Source organism: Pinus tabuliformis, chromosome 5_2 (genome assembly GCF_031772625.1).
Source record: "Pinus tabuliformis cultivar Carrire ecotype Pingquan chromosome 5_2, CPIR1, whole genome shotgun sequence".
In the NCBI taxonomy this organism is placed as follows: Eukaryota; Viridiplantae; Streptophyta; class Pinopsida; order Pinales; family Pinaceae; genus Pinus; species Pinus tabuliformis.
The window spans coordinates 740,794,120-740,811,970 of record NC_142306.1 but is presented as its reverse complement, the minus strand read 5'-3'; the positions used below and the strand labels follow the sequence as shown (position 1 = coordinate 740,811,970).

Sequence of the window (17,851 nt, the reverse complement as noted above, 5' to 3'; positions counted from 1 at the left end):
GATGGCTAGAGTTCTACTCAGCCGGTGTCCTACTTATGTGAAATATTTCGATGGACCGATTAACGTTTATGTAAAGGAACGGAATTTGAGATTGTGGTAATTGACGGAAATCAAATTACAGAAAAGGGAAAAGTGTAACCGGTGGATTTGATGTTGAGATGGCCTGGTTGAGAAGGACAGTGGACGGAAGCCTTCCCCCGTGGTACGAGTTGCCAAAATAAATCACGTTGACCTAAGAACAGGTTCAGAGACTTCGCAGAGATCAAACCGAGGGCACTGCTGTTGAGTTCCAGCTCTGATAACGAGATAAATGGAGGTCAGGATCACTGCAGAGAAGAAGAGTAGAATGTATGGGTGGTCGTTACTCGGATTGGAGCCACCCTTAGACTCATAATTTTGAAGCAGAGTTGAAGACAGAGAGTGAGGTCTACACCAAAGTGTAGATCCAGATATGGGTTAGGTTACAGAGAATAACTAAATTCTTATCTGAGGTTTTCCAGAATTTTGAAATCTGATTTGCGTCTGTGTAGATGACTGCAGTTCTGATTTCACATCGTTGAAAATCACAAATCTTATTCGAGTTTCAGTGAAAAGCTTGATGATTTTGATTTTTATCTGGCAAGGTTTAGGAACCAAATTGAAGTACGTGTTTATTGGGCATCGTCTTTGTCACTGTGGCTTGGGATGTCCGTAGGGCAACTTTCAATTATACCAGTCATTTGGGTAATTCCAGGGTTTCGTTCACAGGTGTCTGACCTCGTCCAATGATTTTTTTTGGCGAAGCCCTCTAGCTGCCTGCCCACTAGAGGTCGACAAAATATGTCGATCTCTAACTGTCTTGAAGAGAGGACAGCTCGGTCGATACTGGTGCATGTTCTTCTCTGCTCGGGTTACAGTATATACTTGACGTCTGTGTTGGGTTTCAGAGAATGTTTGTTTGGTGCTCTGGTCCTAGAAGAGCCCCAACATCTAAGTTGAGTTTGATAGAAAAACTTCAGTGCAGATTGTGTATGTGTAGACTTCTGAAATCTAAGCCGATTTTTCCACAAAAACTTCAATTGCTGCTTAAGTCTACCTAGAGTTGTAAAATCAGATATTGAGTATCTGAAACATTCGTAAATGTCATATTTGGTTGTGCCTTTAACTGCAAAACCTGATGCGCACACAGAAGGCTTCCGTTATGCTATATATGTGAAGTTATTGCGGAGAATTGGAAAAAATGATGTGACGTTTTTCTGAATCCGAAACTTTTCCTTAATCAGGAGTCTACGATTTTGATATCTGGCAATGGAGAACATTGTTATCCATCGTAACGCATCAATCAGCATTCTTGGTGATGAGATCCTCGTAACTATTCTTGATAAACTACAGGACCCTATAGACAGGAAGTCGTGGTGCCTGGTCTGCAAACAATTTTTTTTTTTGGAGGCCAGCTATAGGAAGAAAGTACAATTGATTCGCTCGGAATTGCTTCCGAGAATTTTGAGAAGATACAGCAAGATTGAATGTTTGGACTTATCTCTGTGCTCTCAGATCACAGACGAGGCTTTGGGGCATGTGGCTCATATTATTGGGAATCATTTACTTTCCATCAACCTTTCACAGCTGAGGAGGTTTACCCACTTGGGCCTTGCTGAGGTGGTTAAGGGTTGTCAGTCTTTGGTCGAAATCGATCTTTCCAATTGCACTGAAATAACAGATTATGATGCAGAAGCCATAGCACAGGCCCAGAAGTTGCAATCTTTGAAACTAGTGAAATGCAAGCAGATCACTGACATAGGTCTCGGATGCATAGCTGTTGGATGCAGTCAATTACAGACATTGAATCTCAAGTGGTGCGTGGGTGTCACAGACCTTGGAGTTGAGCTGGTTGTGGTAAAATGCAAGGATCTACGCAATCTTGATCTCTCTTATTTACAGGTCTGCTCTTAACATAGATCTTAATTTTAAGTTTTCGTTATTCCTTGGGGGTGCTCGGAGCTCCGCTGTGCCTTTAGGTTTCTGTGCTTACATGATAGAGAGAGGCACTTTGACATGATTGCAATACGAAGATGTATTGCTTTATAATAGTGAACTTTATTTGAAAGCATAGTTATGGAAAAGAGAGCAGTCAAACCTCTAAACTTTGTAGCCATGAAAAGTTCGACTATGCATATATTTTCTAGCAAGCAGTTTTCTGAATTCTGCTTAACCATGTGACAAATGTTAACAGGTTTGAGTAATATTGTTTTATAACAGCAAAAACCACAGCTTAAGCCATACATTTGTTCTACATGAAATGGCTTACAGGCTCACACATGCAGAAAATGCATCTATAAAGTGCTGTAAATGATATATGCGCATAAGGTGTCTATGAACTTCCAGTTCACCACTAAATTGTTACAGTTTTCTTAGAAGTTTCTCTGCAGTTACTCTTGCATTGTTTGATGTTGTCAAACCAGCTTCATTGCTGGACATATCTCCGTTTGCAATGATTCAGCTCATCTCTGCTGAGTTTTAGCCTTTAGGCTGCACTATTGTTTCTAATATGCATAGCTCAAAGGAAAGACAGCTATGGATAGTACTATGAGCACTCAGCACCCTGTAATTATGGTTGTTTTTATTGTTCCATTCTTTATCTCATAGCACAATTTATCAACCTCAGACATTTCGGATAATGTTTTTTTAGAAATCCTGATTCCTTTTTCAAAAAGAAAATTTTGTTAATTGTGCACTTCGCATTAATAAATTAAACTAAAAACATTCCTTATCATGCCCAAAGCTGTATTGATACATTTTTAAGGGACATCTTGTGATTCGATCTTAAATTAATGGCAATGTGTGGGTTGGGTTAGACTATATAGAATCTAGATACACAACATAATTGGAGAGGAAGGTAGGGAGTGAGTGAATATGAAGCGTTTGTTACATATTTGTAATTTCATTTTATGTCATCTCAATGATTGGATTTATTTGGATGCTGAAATGGTTTATTATATGTAATTGTTTGACCGGCAATTGTATAGATCCCTACATACTGAGGAGATCTGTTTTTCATGCAGATAACAAACAAATGTCTTGCCTCAATTGAGCATCTAAAGCATCTCGAGAACTTAGCATTAGTCGGATGTGTTGGTGTGGGTGATGACGGCCTTACCTATCTCAGTAAATCTTTGCAGGTATGGAAAAAGAGCAAGAGCATTCCTATTTGTAATTGTCAAAACTTCTTCAGTAAAATGCGTAATTAGTAGCCAACATATTTATCAGTCAGGAGAGATAAGGTCTCTCAAATATCTGTTATTACATTAGAAAAGGGTAGTATTAAATGTCCTGAGCTATTATAACAGTCATCGGATTGGACTAGAGATATATTTTCTGCTGTAATCATAGAATTGATTCACGTAGGTGTCTGGCATTATTGTTAGAAAGGAATGATCGAGGCTCCCCAAGTGGCATTAGAGCCTGAATCTCTCTTTCATCATCAAATTCTGCCTTTTCCACTTGTTGCCATTGCAGTATGCCAATTTTATCCACCCTAAGCTCTCCAGTATTATCTCACCCCGCTTTCGTTTGTTCCATAATTAATTGCATCCCATATTAGATAAAAATTGCTTCACCATCACTTCTCTACCGTAATTTCCATCTCTTCCACTGTTTTGTTTTCCATTTTTTTTTTCCGTTAGTGTATTTAAACTATTTAAGAGCTCTCAATCTCTGAATCCTGCCTATTTCTAAACTTACTCATTGTATGCCAGTAATCTACAAAAGGAATGAATAAATAAATGGAATATAAATTAAAATAAAAAGTGCTGTCTTCCTTTTTTCCTATGAAGTTTTGTCAACACGGGGCTGAAGGCTATTATAACAATCTACTCATTAAAAATTCAACATACGTGGGAATTGAACTTGGGTGAAGAGGATACTCCCAACCACCCAAGCTAGATCCAATTGACAAAAGGTACCATCTTCCTATTAGCATAACTTTCTCTGTTCTCAATTTTTTTTCTCATTCCTCATACCTATGTGCCTGCATCCTCTTTCCATCTGTTAGTGTGTTGCCAATTGTAATGTTAGTCCACCATTGCTCATATCTCTACGTCATCATACAGCCCTTATCCGGGGCTTTGTGCTTGAGTATCTCTACCAAAATTTCTGAGCAAACTTCTCATGGTATTAACAAGCTGTTGCCAACCGTCTTTTGTGATGCCATTCTTTTATCCATGCTCATGACCTCTCGATGTTCCAATGTTACAGTTGGAGAGGTGACATGAATACTAAAATGTTAGCTCTTTAACATATGAAAACATTGTGAGAAGGTTTTTAACCTTTAACCTCCTTCCAAAAGCATTGAAATACCGAGCCTTTTTTTTTTCCTTTATTAATATCACAGAGACATTATTTAACAGCTCGCAATTCCCCTGCCGATCAGCTACATGACAAAATGACAGACCTCTTAATAATAGAAGCATATGTAGATAAACTTACCAAGGAAAAACCAACAAAACAACACCAATATATCATAGTCACCCCTGTCCAATGGTTTAGTATGCTCAAAGAAAACTAATATTAGAATGAATTTATCCGATTTTGATGGCATTAAGAAGAAAGGCGTAGTAAGTGGGTCAATAAAATGGAATAAACTTAATCATCTAGAGTGAGACAAAGAAGATATTACCATTGCTGGAGTGCAATTCGAGATATTGTCTTGTAATTGGTTTATTTAATGGTGAAATGAAACACATTTATTAATGGTCATTTGGCAACTTTTCATTACATGTTTCCTCAGAAGACAATAAAGCATAACAAATATTGACATGTACTTAAGTGAGAACAAACATTATACCAAAAGGAAACTTGAGTTTTATTAGGAACTTGTGTGCTATTTGGGTCATACTGTATTGTCCCTTCCTAAATTATTCTGGAACAAGATTTATTTCTACATTTTGGGGGCCAATTTTGGTGAAGATGGGGCCCATTTGATTTTTGATAGAAGACTTAGGAGTTAGAGACAAGTTAGTTTTATATTATTTTGTTTTGTTAATGATATGTGGGGACCACCCACATAAGAAATACGCACTTCCTAAGCCAATGATTCAAAATGCATGAGAGGGAAGAAAAGGCAGGAATAAAAACTCCACGAAAGCTATAAAAGGAAGGCAACACACTTCATTTGGCATTCTTGGCTTATTGAATTTGATTCTGTTGCTCGAGCTGTTTAGCTGGGTCACTTGTTGTTTAACAAGAGTTTTCCAAGTGGAGAACTCACCCTTTCTTCGGGGGACTTTGAGTGCCACCCTAGAGAGGTTCATCCATTATCATCTGGAGGAGATTTGTAGAGAGATTTCCAGCATTTGTATTCAGTTCGCCCCAACAATGCATATTTCTGGAGGACGCAGTAGTGGATCTAGTGTGGCCATTGAAACATTCTTCCGAAGGGCTATTGCCGGGAGAAATTACGAGAAGAAGGCTCAATAGATTTGCTGGCTATTGGGTGAGTTTGAGGGCTGAATGTGACAACAATATTTAGGAATGATTTTGCAGTCTCTATGGCTAGTGCAAAAGAGAGAAATTGGCATACGTGGGAGATAGAGTTTCAACCATTGGGGCTATTGTTTGCCGGGAGAAATAAGGGAAGTATTAGTGGATTTGATTGCTACATTTCAAGAGTGTTTGGGGAGGATTTTGCTGGTGTATTGGCAGGCAGTGTGCTCCAACAGATTTGGAGGGCCTAGGGCCTTTTGGGGGTCGATTTTGGAAGGTCAAAATCAGGGCAAACCATTTCTGGGTTTTTGACAAGGACTCCAGATATAAATTTGCAGAATTTTCTGAGCACCGGAGGTGGGGTTTTCAGTTGTATCTTTGCAACAAATAGTGCATAATTGTTGGGGACTACATAGTGCCTTTTTGGGGGTCGATTTTGGAAGGTCAAAACCAGGCCAAACCATTTCTGTGTTTTTCTAGATTTTTGACAAGGACCTCAGAAATAAATTTGCAGAATTTTTTGAGCACCGTAGGGGGGGTTTTTAGCCATATCTTTGCTGCAAATAGTGCATATTTGCCGGGGCAGCGCAAAGCAGTAGTTGGACAGTTTCTGGGTTATCATTGCTTCACCTGGGCATTGCTCCGCTTGCCAAAAAAGGCAAGCCCAGGTGTATTCCTTCCATATATTTGTACTCTTGCACCAATTATAATAAAATGGTTCAACTGCTTCCATATTTCTGATTGTTTTGGGTGTTTACTAAATTGTTTTAAAATTTTCTGTGGTGTAAATTTGCTATTTGCTTGCATATCACTGTTTTTCCTATTTTGGAACATTATAGTGGTATTAGAGCCATAATCTTGGCTCAGCCTGTGGGAAACCCTTCGTTCTATGACAAGACCAAAATAAAAAGCTAAGAAATCATGGGATCCAAAGAAAGATTAGAATCAAACAACATGGTAGTAACCTTGAATGAGGTGATTAGGATGCAACAAATGATGATTGATGTGGGGGAAAGTTGATTCATTCCGCAATTGGGAATCAAGACCATTCTCAATTATACAACAAATCCACTATGCCCAAAATTATGGGTAATGCATCAAGATGGCAAGTCATGATTACAATTGATGTGGAGTTATTGGAAGCAAATTGGAGGGCATACCAATCATTAGGTCATGACATTAAGGCGTCCCTCTCTTTTTGGGAGTTCTGTGAACTAAGAGGCATGCACAAACCAATGGGGATTCAGTGGAATTATGCTGGGATGATGGAGAGGATTAAGGAAGAAGACAAGAGAGTAGTTCAAGGGGCCATGGTTGGCAAGGAGACAGTTGAGCATACACTTGTTGATGAGATCTCATTCGTTGTTGAGGTATCCATTGATGAGGTATCCCGGGTTCTAATTGAGTTCTTAGGTGATAGTAGCGCACCACAGGTTGATGTGGTGTTGGGAGACATCCCCACTGTTGATGAGGAGCCAATAGGTACATAAGCACCCAAATCTATGACAATGTTGTCAGAAGACAATCACCTACAACTGATTGGTGAGCATGTCTTACATGTTGGGTTGTCTATGGAGGAGCAGTCGAAGGCTCGTGTAGAGTCCATGATGGATGAGGATGTGCAACCATCCTTTGCGCTAGCCATTGATGAGGGGCATCATAGAGACCATACCTTGGGATTTCAGCATAGTTCGCTTAAGAGGCACACTGATGGGATCTACAATGTTTTTAGCCCACCCTTATGCATTGGGTTGAGGGAGGCAGAGTTGTCTAGACATACCAAAGGGGATGACCAGGTTAGCAACACTATTGGGTCACCTTTGCCCTTTGGAGAGAGGGAGACAAAGCTACCTAGTCAGATCTCATGTGTTGACCTGGATAGCGGGATGAGACAATCGAAGTTGCACAAGGTGCAACATCCGCATGTCGGGGTTGTTCTATGTGCGGGAGTTCGTGCATTTGATCCCTCTCTTAGGGTTGGATGGTGAGAGATTCTGAGTTGGTACCCAGTGGAGTGGAGTGGACTCATGGAGATGGTCATAGTCTGGAGTAAGGCTCAGTGGGAGCTCTTAGACACCGAGGGCACTGGAGGCCCAGGTTGCCACTGGGATCCAGGTGGAGCTCCTTATTCGATATCAGACATGTGGGATGGCTATGGCATTGATTAGGTAGTCGACCTAGTGACTGAGCACATACATTCCCTAGGGGAATTCCATTCGGCATTAGTAGGCAAGCAGTTTGTGAGCAGACTCCGTGGATTGTATTGGCATGTTGGTTGCGCATGGTGTCGCAAGATGATTAGTATTCTCTGGCAAGAGCTGGTTGGAAGAGGTGGCATGGGTAGGCCACCGGATTAGATATTGTATGGAGATCGTCTCCCTTTAAGGTTTAGGACTCTGGGATCACAGAGGATCGACACAACAAAGATATCTATCCCCTCTAGTAGGAGTGGAGTTAGGGTGCTCAGGTCTACCAGGATGGACGAGGGGACATGACGCGTGTCATGGTGGGGTCACTAGCAGAGTGGCAGACACTTTGGCACATGCGGAATACCATATGTTACAGGGTGGTATCACTGTAGGTAGTGGTACACAAGACTGCATAGTTAGGTCGTAGAGTCCAATGTTATATAGAGGGATGTGACCTGATCAATACGGACCCAATTCTAGGCCATAGCGCCCAGTGGTGTGTAGGGCTATGCAGCGAGGAGCAGTGGCCTGCAGAGGAGCATGGAGATGCATGGTGGTATACCACAACATGTCGGTTTACACTATGGGGTAGGAGGAGTGACTCACATCGCATTGAGGACGTGCGGGGAGTGACAGGTGCAGTGACACAGGATGGTATAGTCGTAGCTGGGGGTATCTAGTAGTGTACAGGGACAAGTTGTGGCGTACAGTGGCATGTCGAGAAGTGCGGTGGTACTTGGTGGTATGTAGTGACACATGATGCGGCGCAACGGGCTCTTGGAGCGTTGCCTCTAGGGAGACTTATGGACAAGGATAGTAGGTGTACCATTGGATGCAACTCACCTAGGATCAATGAAGACATTGTTGAGCATTTGGGGACACCATGTCTAGTGGAGGCAGGGCCTCGAGGGGGTTATTAGCAGATCCGAGGTGGAGAGAGGGTTGTCCATAGGATTACTCTTGAGAATTCCGATAGACTCTTGATCATACTCTTTGGGACATACCCACCCATCATCCTCCAGTGTTGCTTACAGTCACAGAGGGTTTGGCGTTGCCCTTTGACACTCTCCATTCAGGCAACAGGGCATGGGAGGCTCACCCTAGGCAGTTGGATGAGACACCATGTGTCATGGGCCGAGAGGAGACTCTCCAGTTGAGACACTTGGTAGGTGCACAAGTTGATGGTTACAGGCTTAGGGATGGCATGGTTGATTGTCGAGGTAGCATATGTTCCACCCCTAGGCTCACACTTGGGGAGGTGACCGAGAGGGAGTTACATGGTGCTTTTTCAGTTGGACAGCTCAAGGCGTTAGGTGAGCATGAGGTGCGGAGGACGATAGTCCTTGTTGGCAGGATGATGCCTAGGCTTCCAATAGTACCCAGGCACATCATCAGGAGCTGGGATAGTAGATCTCGTTGTGTGATTTGGCAGGCACAAAGCAGCTGGATATTCGCGACACAAGTTCTTGATGCTCGATGCCTACCTATTGGATACCTATAGGAGGCAGAGACGGGGCATAGAGGGGTCCCAACAACTAGCAACATATCACAGTGGCAGGCAGAGAGGATTGGGGGTTGTGGACCTCCAATATGGTTATGGGATCCAGTGGATTGGTGGGATACTCCACTCCTTAGTGAGCATAGTCAGGATAACGGGCAGACTGATTCATTCACAGGAAGACACATGGGGGATCACCAAAGCCCTCACCATAGGATGAGGCAAATTGTTTCTCAGGATTGGGGCTAGCCATGGAGTGATAGGCGCTGACACTGTTGAGTTGCTTTGGCAAGATTGGCCTAGCCTCGATCATCGCATAGATTATGGCCGAGAGTTATGGGAGAGGAGGCTCTGGTATGAGCAGGTTAGGTTCCTTTTGTGACGAGAGTCAGTCATGACCAGAGTGTCACGATGTCAGCAGGATAGGTTCCTTTTGTGACGAGAAGGGGATTCTGGCATAACAAGGCTGAGCAGTTTAACTACCTATAGAGGTGAGATGGTTTCTACAGGGGAGGGTCATCTAGATCTTCCATTTGGTTTTAGTGATTCGTTGATGGTGTGGGGAACTTCACTAGTGTGGCAGGGTGATCGACAAGAGTAGATAAGGGGATGCCCAGGTAGGCGATGGTTCAATTCCACCAAGATTGGATTGCATCTTCAGGAGTTTACTCTTGTAGTGCATGAGATGGACTACTCAGTAGGGAAGTTTCATGGGGAGTTGGGCAAAGTTCTACACTATGATGCTTTACTTATTGCTAGTATGCAAAGGGCTTCTGGTACTTGTATCTGGTTGGATAGCGAGTGGAGCAAGGTGTGCTTCACATTGATTAGGATGGCTTGGGATCTTGGTATCAAGGGATTCCTTCATGTCGGGACAGTGCTGAGATTGGGGATGACTCAATGGTACATTTGGGACCCTGGTATTATTAGTGGTTATAGTGGTGATCAATAGTCAGAGAGGGCACTTGTTCAGGCATTGCTTGAGGACAAACAATTTTTGGCGGGGAGGACTGTAATGCCCCTTTCTAAATTATTTTGGAACAAGATTTATTTCTACATTTTGGGGCCCAATTTTGGTGACGACGGGGCCTAGTGGATTTTTGATAGAAGACTTAGGAGTTAGAGGCAAGTTAATTTTATATTATTTTGTTTTGTTAATGATATGTGGGGACCACCCACATAATAAATACGCACTCCCTAAGCCAATGATTCGAAATGCATGAGAGAGAAGAAAAGGTGGGAATAAAAGCTCCATGAAAGTTATAAAAGGAAGGCAACACACTTCATTTGGCATTCTTGGCTTATCGAATTTGATTTTGTTACTTGAGTTGTTTAGTTGGGCACTTGCTGTTTAGCAAGAGTTTTCCAAGCGGAGAACTCACCCTTTCTTCGGGGGACTTCGAGTGCCACCCTAGAGAGGTTCATCCATTATCATCCAGAGGAGATTTGTAGAGAGATTTCCAACATTTGTATTTAGTTTGCCCCAACAATGCATATTTCTAGAGGACGCAGTAGTGGATCTAGTGTGGCCATTGCAACATTCTTCCGGAGGGTTATTGCTGGGAGAAATTAGGAGAAGAAGGCTTAATAGATTTGTTGGCTATTGGGTGAGTTTGACGGCTGAAAGTGGCAACAATATTTAGGAATGATTTTGTAGATTTTGTGGCCAACGCAGAAGAGAGAAACTGGGCATACATGGGAGATAGAGTTTCAGCCATTGGGGCTATTGCTTGCTGGGAGAAATAAGGGAAGTATTGGTGGAGTTGATTGCTACATTTCAAGAGTGTATGGGGAGGATTTTGCTGGTGTATTGGTAGGCAGTGTGCTTCAGTAGATTTGGAGGGCGTAGGGCCTTTTGGAAGGTCAAAACTAGGCCAAACCATTTCTGAGTTTTTCTAGGTTTTTGACAAGGACCCCAGATATAAATTTGCAGAATTTTTTGAGCACTGGAGGTGGGGTTTTCAGCCGTATCTTTGCAGCAGACAATGCAGAATTGTTGAGGACTGCGCGGTGCCTTTTTGGGTGTTGATTTTGGAAGGTCAAAACCAGGCCAAACCATTTCTGGGTTTTTGACAAGGACCTCAGAAATAAATTTGCAGAATTTTCTGAGCACCAGAGGTGGGGTTTTCAGCCATATCTTTGCAGTAGATAATGCATATTTGCTAGGGCAGCGCAAAGCAACAGTTGGATAGTTTCTGGGTTATCATTGCTTCACCTGGGCATTGCTCCGCTTGCCAAAAAAGGTAAGCCTAGGTGTATTCCTTCCATATATTTGTACTCTAGCACTAGTTATAATAAAGTGGCTCAACTGCTTTCATACTGTTAGATCTCAGACTTTTGTGATCCATATCGATAATCAGTATGTCTTCTGGATTAATCACATGTTATAGAATTGGTCGACATTTCGAACCAGCTAATGTGGTTCATCCTCAGGACAAATGCTTTCATATTTCTGATTGTTCTGGGTGTTTACTAAATTGTTTTAAAATTTTCTGTAGTGTAAATTTGCTATTTGCTTGCATATCATTGTTTTTCCTATTTTGGAACATTACACATACCATATTCTAAGAAGGAATTCTTATTCGTCCACAGAAAATTGAAGCTGTTGTGGGTTGGACTACACCAAAGAATGTCTTGGAAATTAAAGTATCCATAGGACTTGTAGAATTGCACTGAAGATTTATAACAAACTTTTTTGGAATTGCCTATCCTCTAGCATTTGTCAAAAGAAACGGAAAAAAATTGAGTGGATTGCTAAAATTAAAGAAAGATTTAGCAATTAAAGGAGTTTCTCACTTTAATACTTATCTTGTGATTGCTATATCTTGATGAAAATTATAAAATATGCATTGATGCATATGGTGAAGGTAATGGTGGAGTCATGATGTAGGATGGTTATGCTATCTCATATTCAGGGTTATGAGCAGGTTTTTACTAATATCATAGGAGTTACTATGGAACTTATCATAATTTATATTCTTTGGAGTTGTGCTCCATGTTTATATTTGGTGTATTAAGGTTTATTTTGTATTGTGTATTTGGTCCATAACTAGTGGTATCAGAGCAAGCAATTCTCAAGCCTACTCCTTTAAGGAGTACCCTTGAGTCTCAGATCCATACATTTGCTAGGGACATCAAAATTGAGCTTCACTTGATTTTTTTGCAAAGAGATACACTTGTATCTTTGATCAAAACTTTAGTAGAATTGGTGCAAGATTCTAGGAGAAACATTCTATACAATATAGGGTTCAATTCTAGTCTTGAAGAGGTACCAAACGTGATTATTTGTTGTACACTGTGCATATCTTTTGATTTTGACCCTTAAATTAAGATTTACTGAAAAGAAGAAGCTTGGTAGTGTCCATAGTGAAAATTTTAGAAAAAATGGTGCAAATTTCTAGGAGATATCGTTTTTGCAAGTTAGAGTTCATATCTAGTCCTTAAATTTTGCTAAAAATTGTAGGGTTTAGTAAACTGATGTGTACTTGAAGAGTTTCCAGATTAAAATCTTATGTGACCCAATTAAAGCAGACATTTGAGGGTGTTATAGTTTAAAATTTTAAATCATTTGGCTTAAAAATCAAGGGTTTACAATTTGTACAAGTTTTCTATTTGAGCAAAGGCTGAAAATAATGATGTTGGTAAATTAGGCATAACTCCACTTTGGAAGATCCAAGTTGAGTGAAACCAATTGCATTTAAGAGAGCAAATTTTAAGTTGCTATAAATTTAAACTTCATCACAAGTAGAGATGATTCTAGGCACCACATTGTCAAACCAATTAGTGCGTAGGATTGGCTAATTGTACAAGGAAGGCAAGAAAATAATAAGATTTATTACTAATCATAGCAATGCCCATGGCCTTTTCGCAGTCTCTCAAGGTTGGAGCTATTGAGGATTGCAAAGACTAGATTTGCTAGCTATTACCTGACCTTCAAGCGCCTTTTAAAGTTAAGAGAGGCATTGTCTAGCATGGTATCAAGTGTCAGGGATTAAAGGACAAGGTTGCAACTGCATTTGACAGGGAATATTTTCAAGAGGTGGATGACACCATTCTTGATGGTCAGTTTTGGGCAAGTGTGAAGAATGTTTTGCAGTTCACCAAGCCCATTTATAACATGATTCGTTTTGCAAATATAGATGCGCCGATGAATGGGGAGGTGTATGAGCAGATGGATAACATGCTAGGGCAAATCAAAGATATTGTTCAGCCGAAAGATCCCATCTTGTATGATCATATTCACAAACATGTGGTCAAAAGGTGGGATAATCTTAATGTTCCACTCCATGCCTTGGCATATGTCCTACACCAAAATACTACTATCCATCTTGGTTGGCCAAACCTGCACTTGGGGGTGGGTTAGGAGAAAGCCCCATACAGATCCATAGGTACAAAATGGGTATATGCTAGCATTAGACAAGCTGGTCCCTGACAGGGAGGAGTGTGCTAGATTGTGTGGAGAATTAAGCAAATACTTTAGTCAAACTGGAGTGTTTGGTTCTTTGCATGCAATTGATGATAGAGATAGATTGGATCCTATTGAATGGTGGAACATGTATGGCTCTGGGGGACCTTTGGAAAAATTGGCAGTTAAAGTGCTTTCATAGGTGGTTAATACTTATTCTACAAAGAGGTGTTGGAGCACCTATAGTTTCATCCACAATGTCAAAAGAAACCGCCTCAATGAAAACCGGGCAGAAACCTTGGTTTATGTACGCTACAACTTGAGGTTGTTGACAAAGTGGGCTCGATTTGATAGAGCATATATCACTTGGGACAAGAACCCGGAGGAGGACAATTTGGAGGATGAAGCCTTACATTTAGAACAATTGGAAGCATAACTTTTGGACGATGAGGATGAAGCAACAACAACATCAACAACCATGCCATCCCCATCATCCACTAGCAGTGCTCAAGTTGCACTAGCTTTGCTGCCACCTCCATCTACAACGTTGCGTGGATGTCATTTGCCTTTTGGTTCTGGACGTGGTCATCCGACTGTGCGGGAGGAGACTCCCATTGTTCATAGAGCACGAGAAAATAAATTACAAGTTTCTCTTGGAAAGAAGAAATTTTAGTAGATAGTAATTTTACTTGTCTTTTCTAGTTTCTAGTATTTTCTATAACTATTGACTCTTTCGTATTTATTAGGGTATTTTTTGTAAACAATATATGACAATGTAAGTTTGAAGTTTGAAGTTGGCAATTATAACTCATTGGTAATGAGTTATGAATATGATGCCTCATGAAAGTTGAAACATTTCATTTCATGTTTGATATTTTCTGCTATTGTTTGGTAATGGTTACAAGTACAACTTTAGTGATGACAAATGTTATATATTGAATTTTGAAACTATGAAACTTTAAGATTGATGAGTATTGAGAAGCTAGATGTTGTAACTTGTGGACTTGTGGTTGATGAGGATTATAACTACTAAATGATTGATCTTATATGGTTTAACCCATGTTTTTATGCTTTTTATAACTAATTCATTATTCGACATGCTTTTGTTGACATATATGCATCAAAACATATAAAAATATATATTATATAAAAAATGCTCCCTAAACCGCTCCCGACCTGGAAGCTTCTGAAAATTGTCACTCTTGCTCTTGCTTCGGCGCCCGCATCCAAGCAGCCATGGTGCTGACGATGACAGTTCTTTAATTATTAGCAAACCTTGTATTCTTTTTTTGTCGAGATCCCATGTTTTCAAGTTGCTTGCTCTACATGATACACCTGTGCTTGTACCTCTTGTTTTTCCTCTTTATAGTTGACATTGGACAATCTAATGTTTTATTTCTTCCAAATTCTTCATAGGCCCAAAGCTCTATATTTGAAGCGGAATGATTTTGCCATTGCTAGATTGTGGTTCTTTTGATGTATTTTGAATATCGTTTTATTCCTATTGGAATATCATTCTTGATGTTAGGAAGTACCATCCATAGAAATGATTGCCTGTAATAGAATTCCTTTGTTAGGAATGTCTGTGGGTTCCTTGAGTATGCTTCTAAGGATTCATTATTATCATTATAACGTTAATGACTAACCAGAAATTACAGGTTCAATTATGAATCAATTACAATACAAAAGGTACTAACATCTTACATAGTTATAGTCAGTTGCGATAACTGTGCCCGAGAAACTGAGCATAAATTAAAAATTTGCATTGACAAGAAATGCAAGCTTGACAAAAAAATGTACACTATAATCTTGGCTTGCAAGAAACTCTTCAGCCTTTAGCAGTTCTCACAATATGGGCCAGTTAAGCCCTCTTCATTATCTGTCTCCTATTTCTTGCAAAAGTTGTGGATCTTTTCATTCACGTTTGCTCTATTTGTGGAAGGTTGCTGAGCTGTAGTTAACTTGACAGTTATGTTCTTTATTAAGGACTTATTATGCTTCATGTATTGTCAATTTAAGATATTTTATGTGATTTGCTTATATGTTCTTTATCAAGGGTTCATTTCTGATCGGGCATTAGCAAAGAAAAGATATTTTAGAGACTGCAGAAGAATTGGACACTTGATACCTTATCTATTCTATCTGGATTCTGGAGTGACATGTAGCTGGTTCTATTTGACAGAGACTTGATGTTTCAAAGTGTCGGAATGTCAGCTGCACAGGAATAATTTCCCTTGCAAGTGTTTCCCCACACTTGTGCCAGCTTACTCTTGCCTATTGCATACCAGTAAGTTTCTGATTAAAGTTTGACAGAAGCTTTTAGCTTTGTGGCTGTGAAGTACTAAAGTGCATAGTCTTCATTGGTGAGAGTGATCTATTTTTTATAATTTCATACTTTATGATTTGCAGGTTACAAATGCACTTCTTGCCAGCTTTCAACATTTTGACAGACTGCAAACAATCAAATTTGATGGCTGTATGATTTCTAGCACTGCACTTGAGTCTATTGGGAAAAGTTGCAAGTCTCTGAGGGAAATAAGCTTAAGCAAGTGCATTGGAGTCACGGATAATGGAATATCTGCAATCGCGGCATGCTGTACAGAGCTGAACAAGTTAGACCTCACCTGCTGTCGTGATCTAACTGACATTGCTATTAAGGCTGTTGCGACATCATGTGGATATCTCTCCTGCCTCATGATGGAATCCTGTGGCTTGGTTACGGAAAGAAGTTTGACTATGCTAGGAGAGGGATGTCCTTTACTTCGAGAACTTGACCTTACTGACTGTCGCATAAACGATAAAGGTTCCCTAATTTGTTTTTAGCTATGAAAAAGAGACTTAATAGTAATAGGGTTATTAGATTATGAAGATTTTCTCTCATTATCTTCTGTTCTTATATATCACATCTGTTCATGCAGGATTAAAATCCATTTCTAGGTGCTCTGAATTGATCACATTAAATCTAGGATTTTGCTTAAATATATCTGCCGAGGGGATCATCCATATAGGAGCCTGTTGCTCAAATCTCCAAGAACTTGATTTGTACCGGTACATATTATTTGAGTCCACCAGTTACATCTTTGTGATAGTGTTTATACATATTAAAAAATAAACTTTTAAAATATGTTTATTGAATTCTTTTTTTGGTTTTCAGTTGTCTGGACTTTGAAGATGTTTGCAGCTTACTAGTGGAAATTGTTTATGTCAGATCTGTAGGAATTCGTGATGCTGGATTAGAAGCAATTGCTAATGGTTGCCCGAGGTTAAGGAGTATTAATCTTTCATACTGCATAAATGTCACTGATTATGCAATGAAATCTCTCTCCCGATTGAAGAAACTTCATAATCTTGAAGTTCGAGGTTGTCCTGGCATCTCATCTGCTGGTCTTTCTGCAATAGCTTTAGGATGTAAGCGGTTAGTTGCATTGGATGTCAAAGGTTGTCACAATATTGATGATGCAGGAATATTGGCAATAACTAACTCATGCCAAAATTTACGACAGGTTAGACATTTAGTATTAGGGAGATGCAATTTTTTGGTTCATATTGCCTGGCATATCTGTTGGATGATGACCTTTTATAATTGCAACATGTTGTATCTTTGCAGATAAATCTCTCTTACTGCCCAATCTCAGATGTTGGGTTGTCGACATTGGCCAGGCTTAGTTGCTTGCAGAATATGAAGCTAGTTCATTTGAAGAATGTAACAGTGAATAGTTTTGCATCGGCTTTGCTGGATTGCGAGAGTTTAAAGAAACTCAAGCTTTTTGAAGATTTAAAGTTCATTTTACCACGTAGTCTAATTGAGTGCTTGGATGCCCGTGGGTGCATTATTCGTTGGATGGATAAGCCTTTTGTGATTTAACTTGCATATATTGTATATGATCCAATACTGGAGGTTTTTAGAAAATGTACTATGTATCTGAGAAAATTTTCATAGGAACATCATGTTGCATACAGAAAGCACATTCATGAATGCTTGGAAATTTTCTGATCCTATTGTACTCTGAATTTTATGGGCTTTAGCGCATAATGCAAAATTTCAGATAGAAGGCATCTTGTAAGATGGAAATGATATATACATTGAAGAGTTGGGTTTGTAACTTTGTTCCTTAATGATATTTTTTTGGTTACAGACTGGAGGTTTTCCCTTTATAGTGTGGGAAGCCAGCCTCCTTGCTAGAAACCCCTGCTAGTGGGAGAAGTCCACTACCAGTACTTGGACTTGAACCTGTGACCTTCCAGAGCCCCAGCACAGTTCTTTTCTTATTATTTTCCCGTTGAAGTTTAAGTCAGAGG

At 40.1% G+C, this 17,851-nt stretch overlaps 1 protein-coding gene across 1 annotated transcript; it reads left to right on the top strand.

The window, feature by feature from the left end:
- Positions 1 to 1,278: 1,278 nt before the first annotated feature.
- LOC149161364 (F-box/LRR-repeat protein 3-like) lies at positions 1,279 to 17,622 on the top strand. Its single transcript, XM_089436965.1, has 7 exons — positions 1,279 to 1,920; positions 3,042 to 3,158; positions 15,735 to 15,839; positions 15,962 to 16,355; positions 16,471 to 16,600; positions 16,761 to 17,055; positions 17,160 to 17,622. Exons 1-7 carry the CDS (start codon positions 1,288 to 1,290, stop codon positions 17,415 to 17,417), a joined length of 1,932 nt encoding a protein of 643 aa, XP_089293091.1. The 5' UTR covers positions 1,279 to 1,287; the 3' UTR covers positions 17,418 to 17,622.
- The last annotated feature ends 229 nt before the right edge of the window (positions 17,623 to 17,851 follow it).